We start from the raw sequence: 14,236 nt of genomic DNA on the forward strand, positions 1-14,236 counted from the left end.
CTGGCTCACCAGAATGCTCATTAAACAGCTGTTGAATCAATAACTTGAAGAGTGAATAAAAAGTCGTAAGTCTGATTCCTTTTCACAAAGGCAAAAAGCTTTCCAAGCTGAGTACATTTCAAAGAGATGGTGAGAGACAATAAGTTTTATATTTGACATACTGAATACACAACTAAAGAAAAGAATACGTTAGTGACAACATAGCCTGGTACTTCTTTTTTTTTTAAAGATTTTATTTATTTGACAGAGAGAGATCACAAGTAGGCACAGAGAGAGACAGAGAGTAGAGAGAGAGAGAGAGAGAGAGGAGGAAGCAGGCTCCCTGCTAAGCAGAGAGCCCGATGCGGGACTCGATCCCAGAACTCTGAGATCATGACCTGAGCCCGAAGACAGAGGCTTAACCCACTGAGCCACCAAGGCACCCTAGCTTGGTACTTCTTAAGAGCACAAAAACAGCTGGAGAGGTCAATTTTCGAGGTGTCCACTTAAGCATCACACAGGGGCCAGAGTACACAGACCGTGAATGGCCCCACCAGTCCTTACAGCTCGCCCACCTCTGGAGCGAGATGAATGTCCTCACTGTGGCCTGACACCACTCACTGGCCCTTGGATGCACCTAACTTCCCTAACTACATCTGACTCCAGGCTCCCTAACTGGTTTGAATCAAAACCAGTTTCGCTGGTTCCAGTTCAGCTTAAAACTTTATTTCTCACGCTAATAAATTTGCACCGGTTTCCATCTTAGTGCTGGGTGACTTTCAGTTAGCAAAACACCCAAGCACCTGAGTCTGCAAAGGGCCTAACTCAGCTCTGTCTTCCCCTGATTCCCTCCCTACTGCGTGTCTCTATGGTCCACTCTCATTACTTGTACTATCTCTGGTTCATTCTGTACCTCGACAAAGCAGGTTTGGGCCTTAGTGCACCACTGAAACTGCTCTCCTAACCGTGCCCATAGCCTACTAATGCCAAATCCAGTAAACTCGAAGAAACTAAATAAATGTGGTCAGGAGGTATGAAGAGAAGCAGGTGAGCATGAAATTTAAAAATAAAAGTCAAGTAACGAATTTCAGAAGGAAATGTTCATCAAGGCCAATGCAAGAGAACTTTCCACTAAGACAAGGACTGAGAAGCATCCGGTAGATTTGCTGGTGTGGAAGTCCCAGGTCACCTGGTCCGGAGCAGTTTTTGTGGTTCCGTGGCTGGTGGAGAAGATTGAGGCTGCGGCGGGTAGAGTACAGAGCCATGCCAGTGAGCAGACGAGCTGCGGAGGGCTAGAGTGCGGGGAGCCGGGAGAGGAAGGAGCGTAAAGCTCGTCTTCTAAGGACTGAGGCCAGGAAGAAGAAAGTCAGCAGCTGGAAGGTGCAGGCTCGGGTCAGCAGCGGGGCTATGCTTTTGTATTCTCGAGAACACAGAAGAAGGACCCAGCTGAAAACAGCTAACCCCAGTCTAGGAGCTCTACACAGGCTAAATTTTAATCTTCACAAGAACTCAGCAAAATACATCATATTCTCTCCTTTCCACAGGTGAGGGATCTGAAGTACTCTGGGAGTCTCTGAAAGGCCCACTACGGCATCAACCAGAGAAAGCTCCAGACTCAACCACGTGCCAGGCTCGCCCTCTCGGAGAGGATGAAGAAGAGAGTGGTGCTACAAAAGGCAGCGGAGAGTGAGTCAAGAAGAGAGGGAGGGTGGGCTTCAGCTAGACGAGTGCTTCACTCTTTTCGCTTGGGGAAAGAGAAGGGAACCGAGTTTGTATGCCCGACCAACTCTTACGATGTCATCCCTCAAAACTCAGCTCAACCATCACCTACAATGGGAAGTCACTGACAACGGTAAACATGTGGCTATAAACAAGTGACAGCCCTTACTGGGGGCGTGCATGAAGAGTGAGATGGGCAGAGGCCAGGACCAGTCTTGAGGATGGGGATGGCAGGCGAGGAGCTCAGGGAGATGACGGAATCCAAGGACTCAGATCAGGTGTCACACGTGAACACCAGCTTGGGGCTTCGTCAGATGACTGTAGCAGGACAGCAGAACCAGGTTCTGAGAGTCTCGATGAGACTGTAACTCCAGTAATTAGCTAGGGGCTCCCGACTTGACATGGAAGATGCCAGAAATGGGCTATAAACTGGAGACAGCGGGAATGGACACTGTGGCGATCAGAGCCACCGTGGTGAGAAGCTCAAAAGTTGATGTACAACAAAAGAGGGCAAATCTAATTGAACTGAGAGAATAAGACAGGTTTCTCCCAAGGAAATACCCATCTCTGCCTACTCTGCAGTCTCCTCCTTCCCTATCACCCCTCAGTTGCTAGACTTGCCTGAGCTCCTGTCCTCAGCCTCCTAACTCCACTCACTGCTTCCAGCACCCTGACTCATATCCAGGGCAGAGCTCCCACCTAACCACCCACATCTGGTCAGCGCCCTCTCGCCAAATGCCCCCCTGGTATCTCTAACTGGACACATTAAATGTGGCAAATGCTGAACTTGTCTTTCCCCCACAACGAGCTCCCCCTTTTCTGCATTCCCCGACCCTAACGAATGGTAACACCATCTGTCCATCCAGAGCCACCTTCAACCCTTCTTCATCCCTCAAATCCAACAAGTTTTATTTATGGTTATTTTTCTAAGTTTTTATTTATTTTTTTATTTGGCAGAGAGAGAGTATAAGCAGGGGGAACAGCAGAGGGAGGGGGAGAAGCAGGTCCCCGGCTGAGGGACTCGATCCCAAGAGCCTGGGATCATGACCTGAGCTGAAGGCAGACGCTCTACCGCTTGAGCCACCCAGGCGTCCCTCAACAAGTTTTATGGACACGACCTACCTACTCACACATCTTTAGACTCTTTCTTCTCTATCCTGTTCATTCTCACTGCTACTACCTTAGCTGGAGCCTTAAGCATCTCCCGCTGGACTCTATTCACTCTGCCCCTTCTGCCAGCCACCCTCTTGTTTTGATGTAAATTTCTCTGTCCCTTAGAATCTCCTGGGGATGCTTTAAAAATTCAGATTTCTGATGCCCACATTAGCCCTTCTCAATCAGTCTGTCTGGGGATGGGACCTGGGAATATGGACATTCAGAAAGTTCCATGGTTGATTTTTTTTTTCTAGCTAGGATTCGGGCAGCATTTGGAAACACTGCTGTCACCACCACCAATAACAACCCCCGCCCAGTCTTCCTTCCCCCAGCACCATAAAGCATTCCTTAGTGCTCTAGATCATTACCTCCTCCTGCTTCTCTGGACTTTGGTCTATCATTCATTCCTATCTGTGTTCCTGAAGAGGAGGAACCTCAGCCATTCCTCTACCTTCTCCCCTAGCTCCTCCTCTTCTCCCTCTTCAGGTGGATGATTTCACCACACACTTCTTAAACTGCTCAGTCCAGCCATTACTAACAATACTCTAATTCACCACCTCCTGCCTCTTTTCCAGGCCTGCCCAGGCTCTGTTGCTCTTTGAGGGCCTCTCCCCACTTGCATGCCTGACAAACTCTTACTTATCCCTCAAAAATCAGCTCAGATATCACCTGCACCAACAACTGTGCCTCTCCCTTAACCAGCCCACACCCCATCAATAAACCCACAGCACCAGGCAGACAAGTAGTTTCATTTCTTTTTTAAAATATTTCCCCACTAGACAATGAACTTGAGGGTGGGAACTAAACCTGGAATACATTAGACATACAATTAATGTTGGTTAAGTCTATTGTTACAGAGTGAATATACTGTGAAGTGACTAAGTAATGGGAAAAACTTATAGTAAGTATAATAAATGATACATCTATTACTTAACACATAATTAAATGATGCACTGGTCTATAAGCAATCTAAAATAAGTCCTGAATATGTTTCCCATACACTTTTATCAAGCCATAATTACATGACTAGATAGATAGCAATACAGTTTCAAAGACATAGTCACAAACACCCTATCCGTGATTTAATGCCCTGGCAGCCCCAGCTTTCTTCAGTGCTTTGAAAATGCACTGCTTTGTCTGTTTCAGTCTTTGTGCTTGCCTTGCTGTTCCCTTTCTGCAAAATGTACATTTTTCAACAAACTCTGATGTGGCTGGGTCCTTGACACCACCTGGGTCTCAGCTCAAGTGTCATGTTCCCAGATATCTTCCTGACCACACTTGCTGAAGCAGGCACCCCCATAACCTCAATCTCCAAACCATTATGCTCGTACTGTCTTCAGGACTCTCATCACTATGGGAAATCACTCTGTTAATTACTTGATGCTGGTTTCCTTTACCTGGTTTACCTCCTCATCCTCTGTACACAAACAGTGTGGGGCCTACATGGGTACCCAATAGACACCTGTTGAATAAATAACTGAGAGGAAGGCAAATGTAACACTAAAACACCATTATCTACCAGTCACATAACGAGGGACATATGCAGGAGGTAGGAAAGGGCAGGGACTCTTTCCCTTGAAAAGACAATGTTCGTTCATCATCCACAGGGTCACGGGCAGGCAGATTATCCTTCCAGGGATACTCACTCAAAATCAGAACTTTGACTTACCAAAGAGCCACACAACTTGCTAAATAAAATCACTCCCTCTCACTGGACAGCCTTGCCAGGAAAAATTTTAAAGCAGATGATTGCTCACACCCAGTCTGGCCAAAGACCAGTCCTGGAAAAACTGCCCAACATCCCCTAAAGGAATACAAGGGACCGAGACTGGTTCAACATTGAAATCCCAGCAACTAGCAGTTTCTAGCCCATAACAGATGCTCAAAATGTTTGTTAAATGAGTGCATGAGACATGGCCTTCTGAGGAATGGCCATCCCATCAAGTCTTACCCTGAGGATACACTTATTTCAGAAATAGGTCAAGGCAGCTGAGGAGAAGCCTTGGCCTACGCCTCTCCCTGGGCAGGAGTTCGGTTCCTAGAACTCAGTACTCATCAACCCTGTGCCTTAGGTGATCAAGTCTGACCTTCCCCAGCGTCACCATGTATCAAAGCAGAATAAACTTTGCCAACACAATGACTACTACAGTAACCAGTAACCTAGTAATGCAGTAGAGTAACCTTTTAAATTTTTTCATGTATTTTGGTCAGAGGGAAGGATAGTTCAAAAGGCTGAAATAACTAAAATGGAATATTCAACTATTAATTTTATATCCACCAGTGTAGGGGTCACTGCATGATCCCAAGAAAATCACACCACCTTCTTGACCAGCAGTGCCAACAGTCCTATGTTCTTTATGCAAAGGGTAGTCTGGAGAAGATTAACTAGCCAGTAGCTATAACCTACTCTAAGGCCAATGAGTGAATCGAATTAATTATGAAACAAGGGAAATCATAAATATTCAACCCACTCCAAAACCTGAGAGTGAGGAAGATTTAAAATTATGCCTGTGTCTCTGATACTCACCCTCAGCCTAAGACCTGTATTCTCGGAAAAGGCTTCTAACAATAACGGTAGATCTTTAGTATTTGGAAATGTCAACTGCTTCCATACCTGGGCATGATTAAGTTCTCATGTGGAGAGACAGGAAGTACTAACAGGGACAAGCAACTGTAAATTATGCTGTTCAAAACAGTTCACTGTTGCTGTCCCAGTGCCGAACCTCACTGCTGTTTACTTAACACACAGGCCACCTTACCAAGAGTCAACTGAAAAATTTCAGGGAAAAAAATAAAATTGTCCTCAAGGCTAGATATATTTCTTTTCCCTCTACCTGCTGACCACCACTGACATTCGAGTGCAAGATGACGGCAACATCCAGCAGCAATGTCCGCACTTTCCTGCCAAACGACTTAACTTCCTTCCACTTTAATGTACTTTCATCAGTTTGTGTTTGTCTGAAAACTCTTAAAGGAGATGGAGGAGGAAAGAAATCTAAGCAAACCTGAGGGGTCAGTTCCCGAGACAGAGGTTGGAAATTTGCATCTGGGGGAGAGCCAGTTCGGTCCCTCTGTAGCCTAAATGGAGCAAGGTGACTGGGAAGGGGGCAGGCTTCCAGCATCTGCTCCTCCAGGACAGCCCCTTCTTTCTGCCTGGCACACGCGCCGCTGAACACAAGGGTTCGAGCCCGGAGAACACCGGGACACCCAGCCCGACCCTAACTGTCCAGCCTGCCTGCAGCAGCCCCTGGAACACGTGAGCATCGCACCTGGGGTTCATAGGTGGGGGGCCGGGGCTGACGGCGGGACTCAGTCCGCACTTGCCCCTCCAGGCTGAGGTGGGGGAGTGTCCGCTGCCCCTCACGGGAAGGAACCCCTAAGATATGGGCGCGGGCATGGAGGGTCGGCCCCCAAACCTCCTGCAACCCCGAGGGTCCCCTTTGCCCCCAGGCTTCTCAAAGAGGTGCCCAGGGTCGCGCGTAGGGAACAGCCAGGATGGCGGCAGCCGGTACTCACAAAGCCCACTGGAGCCGGTGCTGGTGAACATGGTCCCGCCGGACCCGGAGCCCCCGCGGGGGGACAGGGGGAGGGGAAGTGGAGGTGGAGGGACCCGGCGACCGCGCAGGCGCACTCCCGGCGTGGCGGCGAATCCGGCAACTGGATTCTACTCCAGGGGCTGCTTGCGAGCGGCGCATGCGCAGCCCAGGGGACGCGCCGCTCCGCCCGCCCGCCCCCTCCCTTCCTGCCTGGGAAGGGAAGTCGGTCCTCAGTCGGAGGGGTCCGTCTGTCCGGGTTTTGCCGACTGCTGCGGGTCCCCTTTAGAAAAGCAACGGGGGGACTTCGTGGGAGGAGCGGGAGTATAACTCCTGTGGAGTCGGCGTGGCAGCTGATTCCTCGGGAGTGCCGGCGTGGGGGGCATTCCGGGTGACCTCTACCCTCTCCCCAGACGGGACGCCCGGCGCGTTCCACGCATGCTCAGTCTTTCTGGGCAGCCCCCGCGAAGCTCGCTCCCCCGAGGACTGTTGACAGTAACTATCTGGGGTTCTGGTGTCCCCCAGGTGCGAGAGGCCGCTCAGTCGTCGAGAGCTGCGCTGTCCAGCCCTTTCCCGCGTCGATCCCGCGCGGAATCCCCTCAGGCGCCGTGAAAGGTGCTCACGGGACCCCACCCTTCCGCACCGCGCCGGCAGGTGGTCAGATCCCAGGGGTGGCGAGTCTATGGCTGAGCGATCTTGCTCCCCAAACTTCTGCCTTAGCGGCCTTGCAGACCTAGGCATTTCATTTTTTTTTCTCCCTCGCAAAATGAGATTAATCTTTACTAAGGCAAAGTCATGTTTTTTAAAATGAGTTTGAGCCTGAAAACTTTAATTTTATATTATGTAGTTATTAAAGAATACGTATTGTGGGGAAACTGAGCAACTACAAGGCTAAATGAAAAGGACAGGCTACACAGCTGTATGGCATACTTTGAAAAGAAAATACTTTTGGAGTGTTTGTAAGGGCCAGGCACTGAGTGAGCTAAATCTGGAATTTGTGGATCAATAAAACACAGTTCCTGCCTTGAAGGAGAGATGAGAGTGACCCAGAATTTTATCACTGATTTATTGCTAGAGGGCAAAAGCAGAAGTGACTTATTTTCCTTAGGCTTTTATTTGTTTTACAGAAGCTATTGGTTGACAACAAAACCCTTAGCCTACATAGGTCACTGGTTCTCAAAGTAGATGCGGCTACCCCACCCCACACCACTTTATCCCTAAAGTGGGATTCCAGAAGGCCAGAACCATTTTCATAATTGTGGTAAGATATTTTTCTTTTTTTAAATATTTTATTAATTTATTTGACACAGATCACAAGCAGGCAGAGAGGCAGGCAGAGAGCAAGGGGAAAGGAGGCTCCCTGCTGAGCAGAGAGCCTGATGCGGGGACTCCATCCCATGACCCTGAGATCATGACCTGAGCCTAAGGCCAAGGCTTAACCCACTGAGCCACCCAGGCGCCCCTAAGACATTTTTCTTTACTCTTATTCACTCAGGAAAATATAATGGAATTTCCGTCTGTGCATTTGGAAAGGCTGTATAACTTAGTGAACCAACATTCTCCACTTGATCAATGCATCGTGTTACAAAATCATGCGTGGGTAAGATCAATGCAAACTGCAAGATAAACCAATACGTTTTAGTGTAACAGTACAAAAAGCTCATTGATAGGGCCTCAGATTTCTCATTCCAACTAATCTTTAAGAAACTACTGCTTGTTAAGTTATGCTGTAGTATCAGAAAAAAGTCCATATTATCGGAAATGACTATTAAAATGCTTCCTTTTCCAACAACAAAATCCTGTGAGGCCAGATTTTCTTCCTGTATTTCAATCAAAGCAATGTATCACAACAGACTGAAAGCAGAAGCCAATAGGAGGATCCAGCTGTCTTCTATAAAGCCAGATCTTAGACATTTGCAAAAAAATGTGCAATAATTTTATTTTCCTCCATAATTTTTTGCTTGAGAATGTGCCGCAATTTTTCACAAAAATATATTAATTATATTAATGTGCAATGGGTCTGTTATTTTTAAATGAATTCCAAACAGTTTTTAAATTTTTCCGTCTCTTAATTAATTTCTAATGTTTCTAATAGATATAACTCATGTTAGCAAAAGCTCTCATAGTTCTCGATTATCTTTAAGAATGCTAAAGAAATCCCAAGATAAAATGTTGGAGAACTGCTGAAATAGGAGATAAAGCACTTTGAAGTTTAGAAAAACAAAGACAAAAAAAAAAAAAAAACATTCACTTATTTATATTCAGTTCTGCAACATTCTTAACTAAATGCACAGTAACTTAATACGGTATGCAGTCCTTGCTCGAGAGTATTTTCAGGGATCTGTGCCTTGAGTGTACTCTGCACTCGGAACCTGGACATATCAACTGGTAGAAAGCTGTAGGTTTGTCTTGTAAGAAGCAAGTATTGTCCTTGCATGGGCAGCATCAGCTTCATCTGGGATCTTGTTTGAACTAGAAAGTGCCAGGCCCTATTCCCAGACTTACTAAAGCAGCATTTAGCAAGACCCTCAGGTGATTTGTATGCAAAAGTCTGAGAAGCACTAGTGCAGTGATTCTCAACAGGGGGCAGTTTGGGGACTCCAGAGGACACTTGCCAATATTTGGAGACATTTTTGGTGTTACAGTTATGAGAGGGGCCCACTAATGGCATCTAATGGGCAGATGGGATGCTGGTAAACATCCTACAATACACAGGGCTGCCTCCCATAGTGAAGACTTCTCCTGTGCATCCGAGTGGCCCATTGGGTTACATATCTGACGCTTGATCTCAGCTCAGGTCTTGATCTCAGGGTTGTGAGTTCAAGCCCCACATTCAATCCCAGTGTAGAGCCTACTTTAAAAAATTTTTTTAAATTAAAAATTTTAAATTTCAATAGCGTAAGGATGAGAACTCCTATACTTGTGTGATTTAGCCAACGGTTATCACACAATCCCAGAATGCTCAGTGTTTATCATTTCTAAAGTCCTTGCCTGTCTTTCTACCTTGTCTCTTCTCTAGATTGTATTTTGGAGAGCTAATTCTGTCAGTTACTAGGAATCATCATTTGCCTTCCCATGTCTTGCTGAATCTGCTTTCTACATTGGGGTAGTAGTGGTAAGTTTGAAAGAGTAAGCCCGTAGAGGGCAGGGAATGTGTCTTACCAGATGTTGTATCCTACCCATTTTGAGTCTATTGGTGTGAAAACATTGTCTTCCTTTCCTAAAATAAAACATAGCATCTCTAAGGTTTTAGCATTAGAAAGCAGATCTCCAGAGGAGTCCTGGAGGAAGGTTGCTGACCGAGCATCCCTGACACAGCTTTTCCTGTAGATTTCAGCTTGCCTTTAGCACCATGTTTTTTTCGTAGAGCAGAGCTAGAAAGAATTTTTCCTAAAGAATACTAACAGTAGAGGGGGCCAACCACAACCAAATTAAGAACCACAGACTTCCAAAGTACCAAGTTCTGATCATATGACAGCTATTATACCTTTACCTTGTAAACCACATCCTGTTTTTATATTCTGGCTGAGGACCCCCTTTCCAAATTAGCAGGGATTGTAGTCAGCAACCTTTTGGAGGAATCAGTAGATAATGACTAGGGTTGATGGTCAGTCCTTGGGTAAAGTAGCCTTTACACTGCATCAAATGCATTTTTAGCATATAATATCTACGAAACTAATAGTTGTGAAGAAATAGGTCTGGAGGGTTTTTTTTAGAGTACTTGCATCTTTTTACTGATTCAGTAATACTCATTATAGATGTCTACTGAGCATGGAGCATTTTGGAAACCTGTTAAGTGTATTTTGGGTTGTCACAATGAATTGGAAGAGCCTGCGTGGTGTCCGGTAAATGCCAGATGCAATCCTTTTACCAAAAAAAATTTAATTGTTCTCTTTTCTAACTTGTGTTTTACTCTCCAACCTCATATTTCTTAGGTAGGTAAAAGTCTATTTGTATCTTTCTGAATCTAGAACCAATTTCATTTTACATGTAAACATGTGCCTGGCAGAGTTTTAATTCATGCTGAATTTGCCAGGAATGCAACAAGTTACTGTTTCAGTTGTTATTTGGAACTTAATCAAGAGTTTTTCACCAATTCAAAACACCATTCCACATGCAACAGCTCTGCTTGTCTCTTTGAAGTCACCAGTCCCAATTTACACGTGGGAACGATGCACTTAGTGATTCTGTATCTTTAAAAAAGATGTATAAACCTAGCCCTTATTATAAAAAATACTATATATAATGTGAATATTAAGAAAAGGTGTTGAGACCCTGCCTCTGGCTCTCTGCTCAGTGGGGAGCCTGCTTCCCTCTCTCTCTGCCTGCCTCTCTGCCTACTTATGATCTCTCTGTGTCAAATAAATAAATAAAATCTTAAAAAAAAAAAAAAGAAAGAAAAGAAAAGGTGTTGAGAATACTCCATTGAATATTTGAAAGTGTCCATATGCACAGCATAGTTTTTTTTTCCAATTCATTTACATGAATGAACAAGGACCAATCCAATCCAATCCAATCCGCCAAGATTAAGTGAATATTATATAGAGACACAGAGTTGGCAAAGGTAGAAACTTCAGAGAGAAAATTGCTTTAAAATACTTTGTTCTTTGATACTAACATGCAATTTTTGTTTCAATCAATGAGAAATACTGATATTGGAATATTACAAAGTGATTTGACATAGATATCATATGTACCAGAAATGTTTAAATGAAGCCTTTAAACTACAAGTCAATAAGATTAAGATTACTAAAGAAGAAGGAAGTATCATTTTTCAACAAATGTAGGTCATTTTAAGAGATGCTTTCTTGCCCAGAATTTTCACAGTTCCTGTATCCGTAGCGGATAAGACCAGGTAGGTCTAAAAGACTGGTCTGGGACTGTATTGCTAATGTTCATGCTATTTAAAAACATAGAACGGTTAAGTCTAGAGATCAGTGTGGATTTTTAATATCAATTTAGGTGATTTATCCACTTAGAAATGATGCTGCATATTAGCCAATTTGCAGGAAATGTTAATTGAACTAAAACGTGATTTAGGGGGAACATCCTTCTTTAACATTATTATATCAGAGAGTTCCCAACTGCATATTTAGATGGAAAGGGTTTCAGTGCAGTGGAACAATTCCTGCAGAAGCAACAAAATGTAACAACATTTGAGATTTCTTTTAATAGAATTAGAACCTCAGTAAGTTTCATCAATTAATTAAAAAAATATTTCAGATGATCCCCATCTGTTTTAGCTTGGGTCTCACCCAAGGCAGACTTTGGGACAAAGTTTCAAGTTATCTGGAAGCTGTCCTAGGAAAGACCAGTGAGAGAATGGGGAATGAGACAGGGAAAGGAGGGGCGGAAGCCAACGGAGGTGAGTTATCAAACAGATTAGCACTGTGAGCACATGGAGCCTGTGCCCACAAGTCATCCCACTGGAGGGGCGGGCGGGCAGGGGTCGGTGTCTTTCTCCACGACTCCCATTGGTCCCAGAGGGCCACCCGTGAGCAATTTGTCCACACTTGTAGCCCACCCCTGTGAGTGAGCAGAGCAAGACTGTATGCAGAGCAAGAGCTGCATCTGGAGGTCAGGGGAGTGCCTGGGTGGCTTAGTGGGTGGAGCATCTGCCTTTGGCTCAGGTCAAGATCCCAGGGTGCTGGGATGGAGCCCGCATTTGGCTCCTTGCTCAGTGGGGAGCCTGCTTCTCCCTCTCCCTCTCCCCTCTACCCCTCCCCCTTATTCATGCTCCCAATCTCTCAAATAAATAATTAAAATCTTTTTTTTAAAAAAAGCTGCATTTGGGAACTAAGACTCCACGGGAGTAGTGGGGGAGTAAGTCTTGGGCCATAGGGCTGATACCTTTCTGCCCGTAGGCTTCATATTTTCGTGGCACAATCCTAAGAAAACTGGGCTGAGAAATTTCTGTATGGAAATTAATGGTGGGGGAGGTTAGGAAGTGATAGGGTTGCTTTGCCTTTTTCTTCTCGTCTTCCTCCAGTACCCACCCTAGTCTACTACCTTATTTCTCTAGAGCTCTTTCTTTTTCTGATTCAGCTCTGTTTCCCATCACATATCAAAGCATGGGGCCCTCTGGATCTGAGTTCTAGAGATGGAGTGAGGCCCTAACGTGTGGCGGGATTTCAGAATAGGAGATCAGTTTTCTGTTGCTTCATCACTACCCATCAGGAAGTATTTTTAAATCATTCATATAGAACCTGTCACATTTGTGAGACTGTCACACTTCCTCATCTTCTCCACCCAGACCATCTGCTCTTTCTCGGAGGCTAAGTTAAGGTTACTTCTCTTGTGTCCGTACAACATGTCCCATCTGTTCATACCAGACAGGCACTTGCTCGTCCTGCTCTAGTTTTCACTCTGCTCTGCGGCGGCCTTCTGCCCTCTCGTTCTTCCCTGCACCCTGCCTGGCATCACTTCTGACCTCCTTACTTCCACATACCACACAAGCTAACATATCTATAGGTGGATGCAGTCACTGTGCCTCTGAATGGACAGAGAGGATATATATTTGGGACACCAGCAGCCTCCGCTAGAAGTGGGGAAAAGGAAGTGAGACCAAATCGCCAATTCCCTTTACCCTATATCACCTCTGGTCTCAGCATGGGCCATTTTCATAGGGCCAACATTTTCTTCCTCTTAATGGATATGGCTACTGATTGGTACTATATAAGTGACTCCTCTCGGGGTAGCTGCCCTAGATCCTTGCCAAAGTGCAAGCTGGATCATAGGACATCATCAAAACAGGAAAGATAGGCAAAACATCATAATTCCATCCCCTGACCAGGCTGTGTCTTCTTCCCAAACCGCCCAGACATCTCCTGCCCATCAAAGCAAGGCGAAAACCCACAGATCTCCTTCCCCAGGGTTGTTTCAACAAAAGTGGGAGCCTATCTCTCACCTGCTCACTTTTAAGCCCTACTCAGAGATGTAAGAGATTATCACCTTCAATGTTTCATCTTGCTTGCTTGTCCATCTTTATGGCCGGTTTATGCTGAACAGTAGCACCTTGATTCGAACTGATTCAAACTCATGTATTCAACATAATGTTCCAAAGCAAAAGGCACCCATTTGATCTTTTATTTCTCCTTTTTCCATGGTGAGATAATCACGAGAATATTATATAGGAAATTTTTTATCATTCTTATTTCCATTATTGGCAGTATTTTTTATTGTAAATCTGTAGAAATGCAATTGAACTGTGCATACGCAGGAAGAGTGTCACTACCACAGCAGCCAGTGAAAAAAGAACACATGAAAATATTTCAGAATTTCAGAATATAAGCTAGAAATACAAAGTGAAGTACTGAAAACTGATGTGACAATTCTATGCCACTTAATTTTGGTTATTGATGATAGAGACAGCATGAGCAGAGAGAGGGAGAAGCAGATTCCCCGCTGAGCAGGGAGCCCCCAAATGGGGTTCAGTCCCAAGACTCCAAGATCATGACCTGAGCCAAAGGCAGACACACAACCAACTGAGCCACCCAGGCACCCCTGACTTTAGTCTTTCTATTTTTTATGGAGAAAGAAGCCCAGGGCTTTCTTTTATCCTCCTCAGTGTTATTAGCTGGATTGTGTAACCAAAAAAATATATATTGAGATTGTACCCCCAGCGCCTCTGAATGTGGCCTTCATTGCAAATAGGGTCATTGCAGATATAACTGGTTATGATGAGGTCATTATGGAGTAGGGTAGGAGCTAATTCCATATAACTGCTCTCTTAGACTCTTACAGATCCAGGGACATCACGCTGTGACAACGGAAGCGGAAATCACAGTGCTGTCCCCACCAGCCAAGGAACACCAGGGATGGCCAGCAAATACCAGAAGCTGGAAAAGGCA

General features: G+C 45.2%; 1 protein-coding gene and 1 long non-coding RNA gene across 6 annotated transcripts in view; one reads left to right on the top strand and one right to left on the bottom strand.

Moving 5' to 3' along the window:
• The window catches only part of UBAC2 (UBA domain containing 2), a 174,475-nt gene extending 167,946 nt beyond the window's left edge, over positions 1-6,529 (bottom strand). For both annotated transcript variants that reach the window (XM_059144178.1, XM_059144177.1), the window contains exon 1: positions 6,370-6,529. In XM_059144178.1, coding sequence (XP_059000161.1) covers positions 6,370-6,400 — 31 coding nt within the window. In that variant the 5' untranslated portion in view covers positions 6,401-6,529. The remainder of the gene's footprint in view (positions 1-6,369) is intronic.
• On the top strand, positions 5,842-14,232 carry LOC131813731 (uncharacterized). 4 transcript variants are annotated; one of them, XR_009346922.1, is made up of 6 exons: positions 5,842-6,109; positions 6,912-7,001; positions 7,514-7,647; positions 7,882-7,986; positions 9,406-9,501; positions 14,120-14,232. It is a non-coding gene; the product is annotated as an uncharacterized LOC131813731 (long non-coding RNA). The 4 variants fall into 4 exon arrangements; XR_009346923.1 differs by lacking the exon at positions 6,912-7,001 and having other exon boundaries at positions 7,495-7,647; XR_009346920.1 differs by lacking the exon at positions 6,912-7,001.
• Positions 14,233-14,236: the final 4 nt, after the last annotated feature.

This window comes from Mustela lutreola, chromosome 13, assembly GCF_030435805.1.
Source record: "Mustela lutreola isolate mMusLut2 chromosome 13, mMusLut2.pri, whole genome shotgun sequence".
Lineage (NCBI taxonomy): Eukaryota > Metazoa > Chordata > Mammalia > Carnivora > Mustelidae > Mustela > Mustela lutreola.